This window comes from Pseudorca crassidens, chromosome 2 (assembly GCF_039906515.1).
Source record: "Pseudorca crassidens isolate mPseCra1 chromosome 2, mPseCra1.hap1, whole genome shotgun sequence".
NCBI classification, from domain to species: domain Eukaryota; kingdom Metazoa; phylum Chordata; class Mammalia; order Artiodactyla; family Delphinidae; genus Pseudorca; species Pseudorca crassidens.
In genome coordinates this window covers 74,382,001-74,395,981 of record NC_090297.1, presented here as the reverse complement: position 1 = coordinate 74,395,981, position 13,981 = coordinate 74,382,001, and the positions used below count along the sequence as shown (strand labels likewise).

Genomic DNA, 13,981 nt, shown 5'->3' with positions numbered 1-13,981 from the left:
AAGACAGGAACAGAACCCCACCCATTAGCAGAGAGGCTGCCTAAAATCATACTAAGTTCACAGATACCCCAAAACACACCACCAGACGTGGTACTGCCCACCAGAAAGACAAGATCCAGCCTCACCCACGAGAACACAGGCATCACTCCCCTCCACCAGGAAGCTTACACAACCCACTGAAGCAACCTTACCCACTGGGGTCAGACACCAAAAACAATGGGAAATATGTACGTGCAGTCTGTGAAAAGGAGACACCAAACACAGTCAGCTAAGCAAAATGAGAAGGCAGAAAAATACACAGCAGATGAAGGGGCAAGGTAAAAACCCACCAGACAAAACAAATGAAGAGGAAATAGGCAGTATACCTGAAAAAGAATTCAGAAATGATAGTAAAGATGATCCAGAATCTTGGAAATAGAATGGAGAAAATACAAGAATTGTTTAACAAGGACCTAGAAGAACTAAAGAGCAAACAAACAACCATAAACAACACAATAAAAGAAATTAAAAATTCTCTAGAAGGAATCAATAGCAGAATAACTGAGGCAGAACACAAAAGACCCTGAATAGCCAAAGCAATCTTGAGAAAGAAAAACGGATCTGGAGGAATCAGGCTCCTTGACTTCAGACTATACTACAGAGCTACAGTAATCAGGACAGTATGGTACTCGCACAAAAACAGATATATAGGTCAATGGAACAGGATAGAAAACCCAGAGATAAAACCACGTACATATGGTCACATTATCTTTGATAAAGGAGGCAGGAATATACAATGGAGAAAAGCCAGCCTCTTCAATAAGTGGTGCTGGGAAAACTGGACAGCTACATGTAAAAGAATGAAATTAGAACACTCCCTAACACCATACACAAAAATAAACTCAAAATGGATTAAAGACCTAAATGTAAGGCCAGACACTATAAAACTCTTAGAGGAAAACCTAGGCAGAACACTCTATGACATAAATCACAGCAAGATCCTTTTAGACCCACCTCCTAGAGAAATGGAAATAAAAACAAAAATAAACAAATGGGACCTAATGAAACTTAAAAACTTTTGCAGAGCAAAGGAAACCATAAACAAGACAAAAAGACAACTCTCAGAATGGGAGAAAATATTTGCAAATGAAGCAACTGACAAAGGACTAATCTCTAAAATATACAAGCAGCTCATGCAGCTCAATATCGAATAAACAAACAACTCAATCCAAAAATGGGCAGAAGACCTAAATAGACATTTCTACAAAGATATACAGATTGCCAACAAACAGGTGAAAGGATGCTCAACATCACTGATCATTAGAGAAATGCAAATCAAAACTGCAATGAGGTATCACCTCACACCGGTCAGAATGGCCATCATCAAAATATCTAGAAACAATAAACGCTGGAGAGGGTGTGGAGGAAAGGGAACCCTCTTTTACTGTTGGTGGGAATGTAAATTGATACAGCCACTATGGAGAACAGTATGGAGGTTCCTTAAAAAACTAAAAATAGAACTACCATACAACTCAGCAATCCCACTACTGGGCATATACCCTGAGAAAACCATAATTCAAAAAGAGACACATACCACAATATTCACTGAAGCTCTATTTGCAATAGCCAGGACATGGAAGCAACTAAGTGTCCATCAACAGATGAATGGATAAAGAAGATGTGGCACATATATACAATGGAATATTACTCAGCCATAAAAAGAAATGAAATTGAGTTATTTTTAGTGAGGTGGATGGACCTAGAGACTGTTATACACAGTGAAGTAAGTAAGAGAAAAACAAATACCGTATGGTAACACATATATATGCAATCTCAAAAAAGATAAAAAGGTTCTGAAGAACCTAGGGGTAGGACAGGAATAAAGATGCAGACGTAGAGAAAGGAGTTGCAGACACGGGGAGGGGGAAGGGTAAGCTGTGACAAAGTGAGAGAGTGGCATGGACAAACATACACTACCAAATGTAAACTAGATAGCTAGTGGGAAGCAGCCGCATAGCACAGGGAGAATAGCTTGGTGCTTTGTGTCCATCTAAAAAGGTGGGATAGGGAGGGTGGGAGGGAGATGCAAGAGGGAGGGGATATATGTATATGTATAGCTGATTCACTTTGTTATACAGCAGCAACTAACACAACCATGTAAAGCAATTATACTCCAATAAAGATGTTAAAAAAAATAAGAAAGAAGACTTATGGATTATGCAGCCAAAAAAAAGGTTAAGATGATAGATTTCATGTTTATGCATATTTTGTCATTATTGTTATTATGTTCAGTTGTTATTTATCTTTTGAATTGAGTGAGTTTTTCACTCTCTTCCCTACTAGATTGTTCTGGCCTAACAAAGCAATATATTTTCTTAGTAAATCTCTAACACTTCACATGGTTTCTTCCATACGGTATAGGTGTTTGATAAATATTTGCAGGCTGATCAAAAAATTATTAGTGAAAAGAGTCATACCTAATTTTATAGACTTTTCCACTTTTGTTCAGGAACATCTCAAATATGAAGCTATGAGGCACTGAGGTTAAAACTTTTAAATGCAAGCAAGCGTATAAAAATATGAAAACAGTATAAATATTGTAAGCCAAAGGATAGAAGACTACAAAAAATACTGTAAGTTCTCAAAAGACAAACATACTGTAGAGGTCATAATCACTTATTTCAATGTAATTTAGAAGCAGATAATTCCAACTCACCTCTGTTCCCACAAAGAACTTGGTGCAGAAGTCATCTATTGGCTTGAGATAATTGCCCAACCCACCTTCCAGATTCTGGTATGGGTTCATTTCTCCTGCTTTCATTGCTTTGCTTTGGGCTAACATTTTGTCTTTTGGAGGTGTATGGATAGAAGAAACAGATATTTACACTGAAAGATATTCTAAAATATAGTTAGTCTGTATTCTCTGTCCTTTGTGACACATATCCGCCCCATTTCCTCCCCAGTGTGGTGGGCATAAGTCCAAGCGTTTTTAGATTTCTAATTTAGCAGTAGAATGCCTTTTTCAAACCAAGGTTTGTGTGGACTCCCCTGCCTGTAAAACTGATCAAAGCTGCACTGCTCTGGTTGAAGTGTTTCATGGGTGGGAAAGGGAAGATTCCTCTGCCCACTTTTCAGGGGCTCTAAAAGTTTCCATAGCACAGCTTGAAAACCAATTCTACATCATTTACATCATTTCAGAATTATTTACAGTACATTGGACACAAAATACATCCTCTGGGTTAAATAACACCCTTGATTTTCTTAATAAGTCATTGGTATTTCTCTTGACTTGTTAACACCCTTGATATTCTCTAATGAGAAACTCATGTCATTTTTATTCACTTGGCATCATATAGCAATTTTTCAAATAATTTAAGGTTAGTCTCTCAAGTCCCCAAAATTTTTTAACTTCTAAAAAATAAATCCATCTAAAATGTGTTACTTGTTTGTTGTAAACACAGCGTATGGAACACAATTTAATGTTTGCTGATTAGTTCAGGCTTATTATTTACGAACATCAATGATTGTGTTATATTACAGCTATCCATGCAAACAGTAAGAGCACAGTTAACCTGGGGTCTGAAACTCAAATGTTATCTGGAACTTCTTTCTTTTTAAAAGTATCTGGTGTCAGTCAGATACTTTTGTTATCTAAAATTAATAAATGTTATTTGTTGAGATCTGAAATTAATAAATGTTATTTGAAGCTTTGGAAAAGAGAGAAAAGCATGAATAAAATAACAAAAATCCTTCATTATCATATTTCCCAGAGGTAACCACTATTAAAATATTGGTATATTTTTCCCTCTATTACTTTTTGGTGAATATATATAGACTATTTTTTAAGTGAGTATTCTAGCTTTTTATCCTGATTTTCTATTCTCTTAAAGATATGTCTGGGGCATTTCCCCAAAGCATTTATTTGTTTTTAAATGTGATATTAAATTTCTGGGAAAGATCATAATGAGATATAAGCTCACAATACTTTACTCAGCACACCTCCTTAATGCATTCTCTGGGTTGTATCAATCATGGGAAAATCAACTAACAAACATATACATGAAAACTAAGATAGGAGAAGAAAACTTCAGCTATACTAAAAATACACATTGCATTTCAAAAAACTTTTGAAAATAATTCCAGACAAAAGTAAAAGATAATCATCATGATTTAGTAGGTACAGTCAAAGAACACTTCCTTTGGGATCTACACGTTTTGAGCAGTCCCTTTCATATTGGGTAAGACATTAAAAACAAGTACCAAAGTAAGCCAAACATGGAAGCTTTAAATAGCTGTATTATAAGTATCATCAACATTTTAAGAAATAACTAGGCACATTCAATCACATTGTTCTTACTAAAAGATATTATTCATAATACATTTAGCAAGAGCAAAAAGGCATTTCGTACCCATTTAATACATAAAATTAAAATCATTAAAATATTTATTTCAAATTCTTCACTCTCATTTTTGTCTGTTTTTCTCTTTTTAAAATCATGTGCATAAATATGTTAGTAGAGTAGAACATGTGTATAATTTGTAAATAAATACATGTTCACTGGGGATATGTGTTCAAAAACGTTTCCTGAGGGGGTGCAAGATAGAAAGATTTGGAACCCTCTGGCCTAACAAGGGGAGCCAAGAGCCCGATCCAGGGGTCACTACTGATAATGAAAAGGAAAAGGCAAATGTTCAATGCATTGTAAACAAAGACTTAATTACCCTGTGTGAGAGACTGGGCATGGCGGCCTTGGGAGAGAGGCAGGGATGACTCACGTTATGGGTTCTGTTCCAGACACACTGACGTTGTAGGATTAGGTTGGGTTCAATCCCAAGAGATGGTGAGAGGCGAGACTTAAGGATTCTCATCAGAGGTGAGAGAATACACTGTGTTACCAAAGGGAGAGTGCGTAAAAAGGAAAGCACACAGCTGAAGTTAGAGTTTGAGGTATATTCATGATGAGAGGGCAGTAAGGTGAAACGGAGGCAGGAAAGAGGAAAGAAACTGAAGGAAGATCAGGAAAATCACAAAAGCCAAGGTGTGAGCTCCAAGAAAAGGGGCTTAGTTGATAGAGTTTAATGTGATGGTCAAAGAGGATGAAGCCAGAGAGAAATGTTATCATCAACTGCATTTACTCAGACTTGACTGGAATAACTTGGATATTTATTCAATTCAATGTCATCCTCATGGGTCATGGATTTTCCATCACCAGGAATAGTAATAATAATAGCAGCTAACATTTACTGAGTGCTTACTACATGCCAGACACTAAACTGTGTGGGCTAAACCATTTCATTCAGTTCTCACAATAACTCCTGAGGTGGTAAAGCATTAATTCTCCTCCCTGGGTGAGTAAACTGAGCCTCAGAGAGATGCAGTAGCTTGCCCAAGGGCTCACGTATGTTAGCTAACATTTATTGTGAGTTGATGATGGGCTGTTCTTAGAGCTTTACATGTATTAACTAATTTTATCTTCACAACACTCTAAGAGGTAGTTACCTTTATTATTTACTCCCCTTGTCTTCATCTCTCCCTTTTCAAACAGGTGGGGAAATAAAAAGTAAGGCACAGAGAGATAAAGCCATTCGATCTGTTCAAATAATAAATTGTGGCTTTGTGATTTAAACCCAGACTCCAGAATCCACATCCTAAAGTATTCTGACACATTGCTTAGAAGAATATAATGGAGGCTTTGAAGATAATTCCCAAAGAGGCATTCCAGAACCATTTAGAGCAAAGGTTTGTATGGAAACACAAAAGACCCCGAATAGCCAAAGCAATCTTGAGAAAGAAAAATGGATCTGGAGGAATCAGGCTCCCGGACAACAAAGCTACAGTAATCAAGACAGTATGGTACTGGCACAAAAACAGAAATATAGATCAGTGTTACAGGATAGAAAGCCCAGTGATAAAACCATGCACATATGGTCACCTTATTTTTGATAAAGGAAGTAAGAATATATAATGGAAAAAAGACAGCCTCTTCAATAAGTGGTGCTGGGAAAACTGGACAGCTACATGTAAAAGAATGAAATTAGAACACTCTCTAACACCATACACAAAAATAAACTCAAAATGGATTAAAGACCTAAATGTAAAGCCAGACACTATAAAACTCTTAGAGGAAAACATAGGCAGAACACTCTATGACATAAATCACAGCAAGATGCTTTTTGGCCCACCTCCTAGAGAAATGGAAATAAAAACAAAAATAAACAAATGGGACCTAATGAAGCTTAAAAGCTTTTGCAGAGCAAAGGAAACCATAAACAAGATGAAAAGACAACCCTCAGAATGGGAGAAAATATTTGCAAATGAAGCAGCTGACAAAGGACTAATCTCCAAAATATACAAGCAGCTCATGCAGCTCAATATCGAATAAACAAACAACCCAATCCAAAAATGGGCAGAAGACCTAAATAGACACTTCTACAAAGATATACAGATTGCCAACAAACAGGTGAAAGGATGCTCAACATCACTGATCATTAGAGAAATGCAAATCAAAACTGCAATGAGGTATCACCTCACACCGGTCAGAATGGCCATCATCAAAAAATCTAGAAACAATAAATGCTGGAGAAGGTGTAGAGGAAAGGGAACCCTCTTTTACTGTTGGTGGGAATGTAAATTGATACAGCCACTATGGAGAACAGTATGGAGGTTCCTTAAAAAACTAAAAATAGAACTACCATACGACCCAGCAATCCCACTACTGGGCATATACCCTGAGAAAACCATAATTCAAAAAGAGACATGTACCACAATGTTCATCGAAGCTCTATTTGCAATAGCCAGGACATGGAAGCAACCTAAGTGTCCATCGACAGATGAATGGATAAAGAAGATGTGACACATGTATACAATGGAATATTACTCAGCCATAAAGAGAAACAAAATTGAGTTACTTGTAGTGAGGTGGATGTACCTAGAGTCTGTCACATAGAGTGAAGTAAGTCAGAAAGAGAAAAGCAAATACCATGTGGTAACACATATATACGGAATTAAAAAAAAAAAAAAGGCACTTCCCTGGTGGCGCAGTGGTTGGGAGTCCGCCTGCCAATGCAGGGGACACAGGTTCATGCCCCGGTCTGGGAAGATCCCACATGCCACGGAGCGGCTGGGCCCGTGAGCCATGGCCGCTGAGCCTGTGCGTCCGGAGCATGTGCTCCGCAACGGGAGAGGCCACAACAGTGAGAGGCCCGCGTACCGCAAAAAACAACAACAACAACAAAAAACATGTGGAATGTTTTAATATTGCTTTGAAAATGTCTATAAAAATTCAGTGATTCCATTTTTTTTAGCATGAGGTCTTGGGTTGTATCTATGAAACACACAGCTTCAAAGTGAATTTTGCCCAAGCTGGGTATTAGTTGTATAATATGTTTTTCTTCTATGTCCTATTATTTAACTGAACATTGAACAATTTATAAATGTAAATCCTTTTGATAAGGCAAATGTTTGAAAAATACTTCAGTTGCTAGTGATTCTCGTACATTTTCATTATGCATTGCTCTCCAGGTGGGATATTAATCCACAACTTTATTCAAACAGTTTTGACAGCTCACATGCATACCCTTCAATTACTTTAACAAAGGTGTATAGGTTGAGATATATTTAAAAGTCAAGGGGCTTCCCTGGTGGCGCAGTGGCTAAGAATCCACCTGCCAATGCAGGGGACAAGGGTTTGAGCCCTGGTCCGGGAAGATTCCCACATGCCGCGGAGCAGCTAAGCCCGTGTGCCACAACTACTGAGCCTGCGCTTTAGAGCCTGCGAGCTGCAACTACTGAAGCCTGTGCTCTTAGAGCCTGTGCTCCACAACAAGAGAAGCCATGGCAATGAGAAGCCCGTGCACTGCAATGAAGAGTAGCCCCTGCTCGTTGCAACTAGAGAAAGCCCGCGTGCAGCAACGAAGACCCAACACAGCCAAAAAAAAAAAAAAAAGTCAATTGTTCTTTCTTTCCTCAGTTTTCTCATGGTGTTGTATAAATATTAATTTTTCTATTCTATTCTGATTGAGAATGGTAATTTGTTTCTGAGCACTTCATAACTTAGTTTGCTAGACTTGAGATGCATTCCATTCTGTAGAGTTATTCTTGACCACATACATATTCATTAGGTGAGCTTTGTTAAATTTTTTAGTGTAATGAATTTTCAAAAATATATGAATGTACTCAATAACTGTGAAACTGAATTGAATTGAGTTCTGTCAAGTCTTTTGTTGTGTATAGGCAGTTTTAGTGTGTTGGCTATAGCGATTACAGCCTTTGTAAAGTTCTATATTGGAGGGTTTGCTTTTCTGTATTTTGTTTTTTTTAATTAGACTATCCTAGCAAGTATTCACCTTAGACGTAAGGAACTACTAACACCTGAACTTCATTAGATGCCTTTTTAATAAGAAAAAGCAGTTACCTTGTGCTTTGTAAAGAAGACTGTCTTCACTCAGGCTTAGCTTGGTTGGGCAGTGGTCTAAAGCTGTTTCACCTTTAGACAGCCTTATCTTTTGAGAGAACATACAAGAAAGATGATTTCCATATATCCTTAAATGATCCATGGCTGGTTTATTCTTGCTTTTCCCTTCTGCCCCCAGATCTCTATGTCCCTACTTCCCTCTTCTTCTCCCTTCTCCATTCTCCCTCAGATTCTGGTTGCTTTTCCCCAATGGCAGGCACCTAAACCACAGTTTCTAAAACCAGGCTACTGAGGGGAGCTTGTCTGGGGGCTCATTTCCAAATCCCAAAGTCTCATGTGTTGTTAAACTTCTGAAAATGTTTTGTCTTCTATTCCATAAAATCTCATTGTTGGTTTTAATATAAAATAATGGCCTATTCCCCTGTTCCCTAAATCTTTTAGTTAAACAAAGCTCCAAACAGTTGTGCAGGGACCTTGCATTCCCCTGGAGTTGTCAAGTCCCTTCAGGGACACACATGCCCCTGAGTTCCAGGATGGCCCTGAGTCTGCTCCAGAATGGGAAACTGTCACACTTTACATTTTCCCCTCATGTCTCCCTCCTCACTTTTCTCCAACAGGATGTTTGTCCACATGCTATACAATTATTCTCAGGTGAAGTTTTGTTTGCTTGTTTCTTTTAAAAGTATCTACATCTCAGTAAATCCTACCCTAGAAAATTTCTAATCCTATTTAATTTCTAATCCTAGTGACTTCAGGAATATTCTCACCCCTCTGTGCTCTCTCTTCCACTGGGAGCAAATACATGATAATGTAATTCTAGTGATACTTGTAAATCAGAGGAAAAGAAAAATATTAAGTTTGGAATTAGAATTAAACATTCCAAAGAAAAAGAGCCATCAATGTCAGAAGTTCATTCACACTTTTCACATACTTCCCATCCACGGCCTTATCTTTCTTAAATTAAAACTACTTTTCTTCAAGCTCTGAAGATAACTACAAATAATTTCTCTTTCAATTACTTTCAGTTTTATTTGGTCATAGGTATTACAATACAATTCTACTATTGATATGCAAAATACGTAGAATTTTGGCTACAGGAGGGGTAAAATTAGCTTTCCCAGGCTAACCTAAGAGCCTACCAATTTTTAAGCAACTGCTATACAAATGAATAATTATTACACAAACCACTGGTAAGTTGTGGCTTGCTTATACATGAACAAATATCAATCTTGAGTTCACAATAACTGTGATTTCTGCCTTGACCTAGGCAGACCTTATAATAACTCTCACTGAAGAACTGATTGGTTGAATGAATATAAGTATTGTAATGTCCTGTGTTAATCTGAGCTGCTCTACTTTTATAGTGTGCGTATATGTATGTATGTCTATGCATATAAACCATATAGTGTATATAAGCAAATAAAATGGACTAAATCCCATGTTACTTACCTTAGAAAGAGGTTTCCAGGAGAGATTTAGATGCAAAAAAGTGGATGGTACATCAAAAGGAATTTCAATACTTTCTTCTTTCTTTTTCTCTGGTGGTGGTTGAGGGGTTAAGGCTTTCTGAGGTCTGATATCCCAAAAACATATTGTGCTTTAAAAAAAGTTTACAGTTTATTTTTTAACTAAGTACAAAGAAGAGGTGTAACCTCAGGACTACCATTCTTTCTGCTACACATTACCAATGTGATCATGGCTATATTTGATATCTCTGAATTTAAGATTTTTATGAAATAGGACTGTTTTGCATTGAATATTTTGGGGAATTATACCATTTATAGGGTTATTTAATGACTTTGCTAGTATTGAGACCAATATTATCATACATGAGAGCTGAGTTTGGAGATTGACACAACCTTTTTTTAAAACATAACAGTTTTATTGAAATATAACCCATATATCACAAAATTCACCCATTTAAAGTACTCAATTCAGTGGGTTTTAATACATTCATTGAGTGGTGCAAGACATTACCACAATCGATTTTAGAAGATTTTCATCACCTTCCAGAAAAAAACGTGTACATATTACCAGTAAGTCCCCATTTCCCTTAATCCCTCCGACTAGCCCTGGGCAACCACTAACCTACTTCCTGTTTCTACAGATTTGTCTATTCTGGAAATTTCATATAAATGGAATCATATAGTATGTGGTCTTTTGTGACTGGCGTCTTTCATTAAGCATGTTTTCAAAGGTCATTCATGATGTAGTATGTATCAGTACATCATTCCTTTTTATTGTCAAATAATATTCCATTGTATGGACTATACTACACTTTATTTACCCATTCCTCATTTGATGGACTGATGAATGAATAAATTTGGGTTATTTCCCCTTTTTGCTATTATGATTAATGCTGTTATGAACATTTGTTGGTAAGTTTTTGTGGATGTAGGTTTTCACTTCTCTTGGATCTATATTTAGGAGTGGAATTGCTGGGTTATATGGTAATACCTATATTTAATCTTTTGAGGAACTGCTAGATTGTTTTCCAAAGCAACTGGATCATTTTTGAGGATTCCAATTTCTCTACACCCTCACCAAATGTATTACTTTTTTTGTCTTGAGGATTCCAATTTCTCTACATTCTCACCAACATTTACTATTTTTTGTCTTTTTTAAACTTTAGTTATCCTAGTGGGTGTGAAGTTGTATCTCATCAAAAGTGATTCTGATTTGCATTTCCTTGTGCTTTTGGGGTAATATCTAGGAAATCAGTACCTAATCCAAGGTCATAAACATTTACATTTATGTTTGCCTATGTTTTCTTCTAAGAGTTTTACAGTTTTAGCTCTTATATTTAGGTCTTTATTTCATTTTCAATTAATTTTTGTATAGAGTGCGAGGTAATTATTTTGCAGGTGAATACCCATTTGTCCTAGCACCATTCATTGAAAAGACTATTCTTTCTCCATTAAATTGTCTTGGTACCCTTGTTGAAAATCAGTTGACCACAGATATATGGGTTTATTTCTGGACTTTCAATTCTATTCCATTGATCTATATGTCTATCCTTCAGCCATTCTCAGTACATGTGTCTCTACAACGGTAACTGTGCAGAAAGTTTAGAGATTAAGAAGTGTGAGTCTTCCAACTTTGTTCTTTTCTGTCAAGACTGTTTTGGCTATTTTGTGTCATTGTGGTTTTGATTTGACAGCTAATGATTTTGAGCATCTTTTCTTGTGCATATTGGACATTTGTCTATCTTTTTTGAAGAAATGTCTATTGATAATCTTTGCTCATTTTTAAATTAGATTATTTGTCTTTTTATTGTTGAGTTGTAAGAGTTCTTTATATATTCTTAATAGAAATCTCTTATCAGATATATGATTTGCAAATATTTTCTCCCATTGTATGGGTTGTCTTTTAAATTTCTTGATAGTGCTTCAAAAGCACTATCAACTTGAATTTTGATGAAGTTCAATTTATCTTTTTTTATTTTATTGCTTGTTTTAGTGTTTTTTATATATATATAACACATACACAGAGTTGGATTTAATGTGCTTTGTACATAGTAGGCATACAGTAAGTGTCATTTCTCCTTTTATTTCTCCTTCCTCACAGGTTGATTATGAAAATCAAATGAGGGCTTCCTGGTGGTGCAGTGGTTGAGAGTCCGCCAGGGGTCGCGGGTTCGTGCCCCGCTCCGGGAGGATCCCACATGCCGTGAAGCGGCTGGGTCCGTGAGCCGTGGCCGCTGAGCCTGCGTGTCGGGAGCCTGTGCTCCACAACGGGAGAGGCCACAACAGTGAGGGGCCGCGGCATGTGGGATCTTTCCGTACCGGGGCACGAATCCGTGTCCCCTGCATCGGCAGGTGGACTCTCAACCACTGCGCCACCACGGAAGCCCTAGAGTGTTATTTTTAACACAATAAACTTGGTAAAAAATTATAATGATACTTGTTCAGTACTTCAGTATATAATGTCTTTGTAGTAATTATGTGAAAACATAATAAGAACAGCAAAGAATATGCCACATTAGCTCCATAATTTCTGTCACTTAGGTTATGAGTAAACAGATTAATAAATTTAAGATATTATTAAAGAATTTAGATGTGTAAGTTAAAGTATTTAGATAAACAGATGGTAACTTGAGACTAACAAAACTTTTATTCATTTATGTGAATTAGTTAATATTATTTATTCATTTAATAATGGATAAATAATTAAAATTAATAAAAATATTAATCATATTAATGGTCAAAACATAAATCATTGGTAGAATACCACAGATGACATAATAAAATGTTTTAAAATATAATTATAGTTGGTTTAAACCTGTTTTTCCAAATTACATAGCTCTTCTTGAATCTCATTTATAGCATTAATTTTCATTATTTGTAAAATGGTTTTGCTAAATACAGATAGCTTCAGTTGAACTTTCTGCATCAATCAATCACACATCCTTAATTAGCAGAACCCTATTTTATCTTATTCTGTATTATAAGACCCTTAGTATGGCTAAAGTATAAAGACTAGAACTGAAGAATTTTCTGGATAGCTAAAAATGGGGCTTTCTAAATGCATAAACTTTTTTTTACTTTAACAACTTTTGAAGGAACTATTTCCAGAATATTTCAGAATATTTCCAAATTCAAGGGCCATCATTATAGACAACAATCAAGGACCTGTATCTTCAACATATAACATGTAATATTTTAAGTCTGTTCAGAGCTTCTAAATGTTCTCCAAGGCCACTGAAGAACAGTATAGCTTTCCATTCTGTTGTTTATAATCAACACTATACCATAAGCATCTTTCCATGAAATAATAATACAATCTTAAATGTTGCATAATATTTCATATGACCCTGTAGGTGCTATGTGTTGTTTTTGCCTGGGCAGCAATTCCCCCCTCCTTTTTTAGCAAGAGCCTTCTAATTGGTTCTTTGAGAACTGCCCCTTCCCCGTTGCATGCAGTCAGGTTGGAACTGTCATTCAAGGTGCTCTGCCATTCCTTCCCTGGTCAAAGGTGTGAGTTCATGATGTAACAGAAGCCAGTCAGACTCTCTTCTGTCACTCTGAATCTTGAACGGTGACACAGTGGTTGGAACCGATCCATTCAGATGGTAGGGGCTGACCATTCATTCTGGCCACTCACTAGGTATACAGTGAGCTATAGGTGACAATGTATTTGCCTTCAAAGCCTCATTTCCTCTATCTATACGTATTTTTCAGGGTTGAGAATATAAAAATAGTTAACCTGCTAAAGCACGTAGTACAGTATTGGCATAAACTTCCAATAAATTTATTTTATCCCCTTAAGTTAACTATAGTTAATTTCTGTTGCTTGCACTCACAGAACCTTACCTAATATGTGCCCACAGGGTTAATCATGTCTCCCCACCCCCCTGCCCATGGCTGCTGCTAATGTTACTTATGCCTTCACCTGCCACTCCACAGCTGCTTCTGCTGCGATCAGTGTCTAAAACTTACGGTGTCATGATATCTGTTGGGGTCAAAGCTACTTGGAGTGGTAAAGTTTTGCCAGTATTTGAATGCTAGATAATAGTATTGTCCTTCTTGCCCTTCTTACCCTTCTTATGTCCTACTTCACTTTGAATTTTCAGTTCTATAAATTGGGGT

General features: G+C 36.7%; 1 protein-coding gene across 1 annotated transcript in view; it reads right to left on the bottom strand.

Moving 5' to 3' along the window:
• The window catches only part of DNAI3 (dynein axonemal intermediate chain 3), an 82,410-nt gene that overhangs the window by 16,328 nt on the left and 52,101 nt on the right, over window positions 1–13,981 (bottom strand). Inside the window, exons 15-17 of the mRNA XM_067712919.1 lie at window positions 9,843–9,990; window positions 8,394–8,481; window positions 2,696–2,826 (exon numbers count right to left, since the gene is read on the bottom strand). Of these exons, the coding sequence (XP_067569020.1) occupies window positions 2,696–2,826; window positions 8,394–8,481; window positions 9,843–9,990 (367 nt within the window). The remainder of the gene's footprint in view (window positions 1–2,695; window positions 2,827–8,393; window positions 8,482–9,842; window positions 9,991–13,981) is intronic.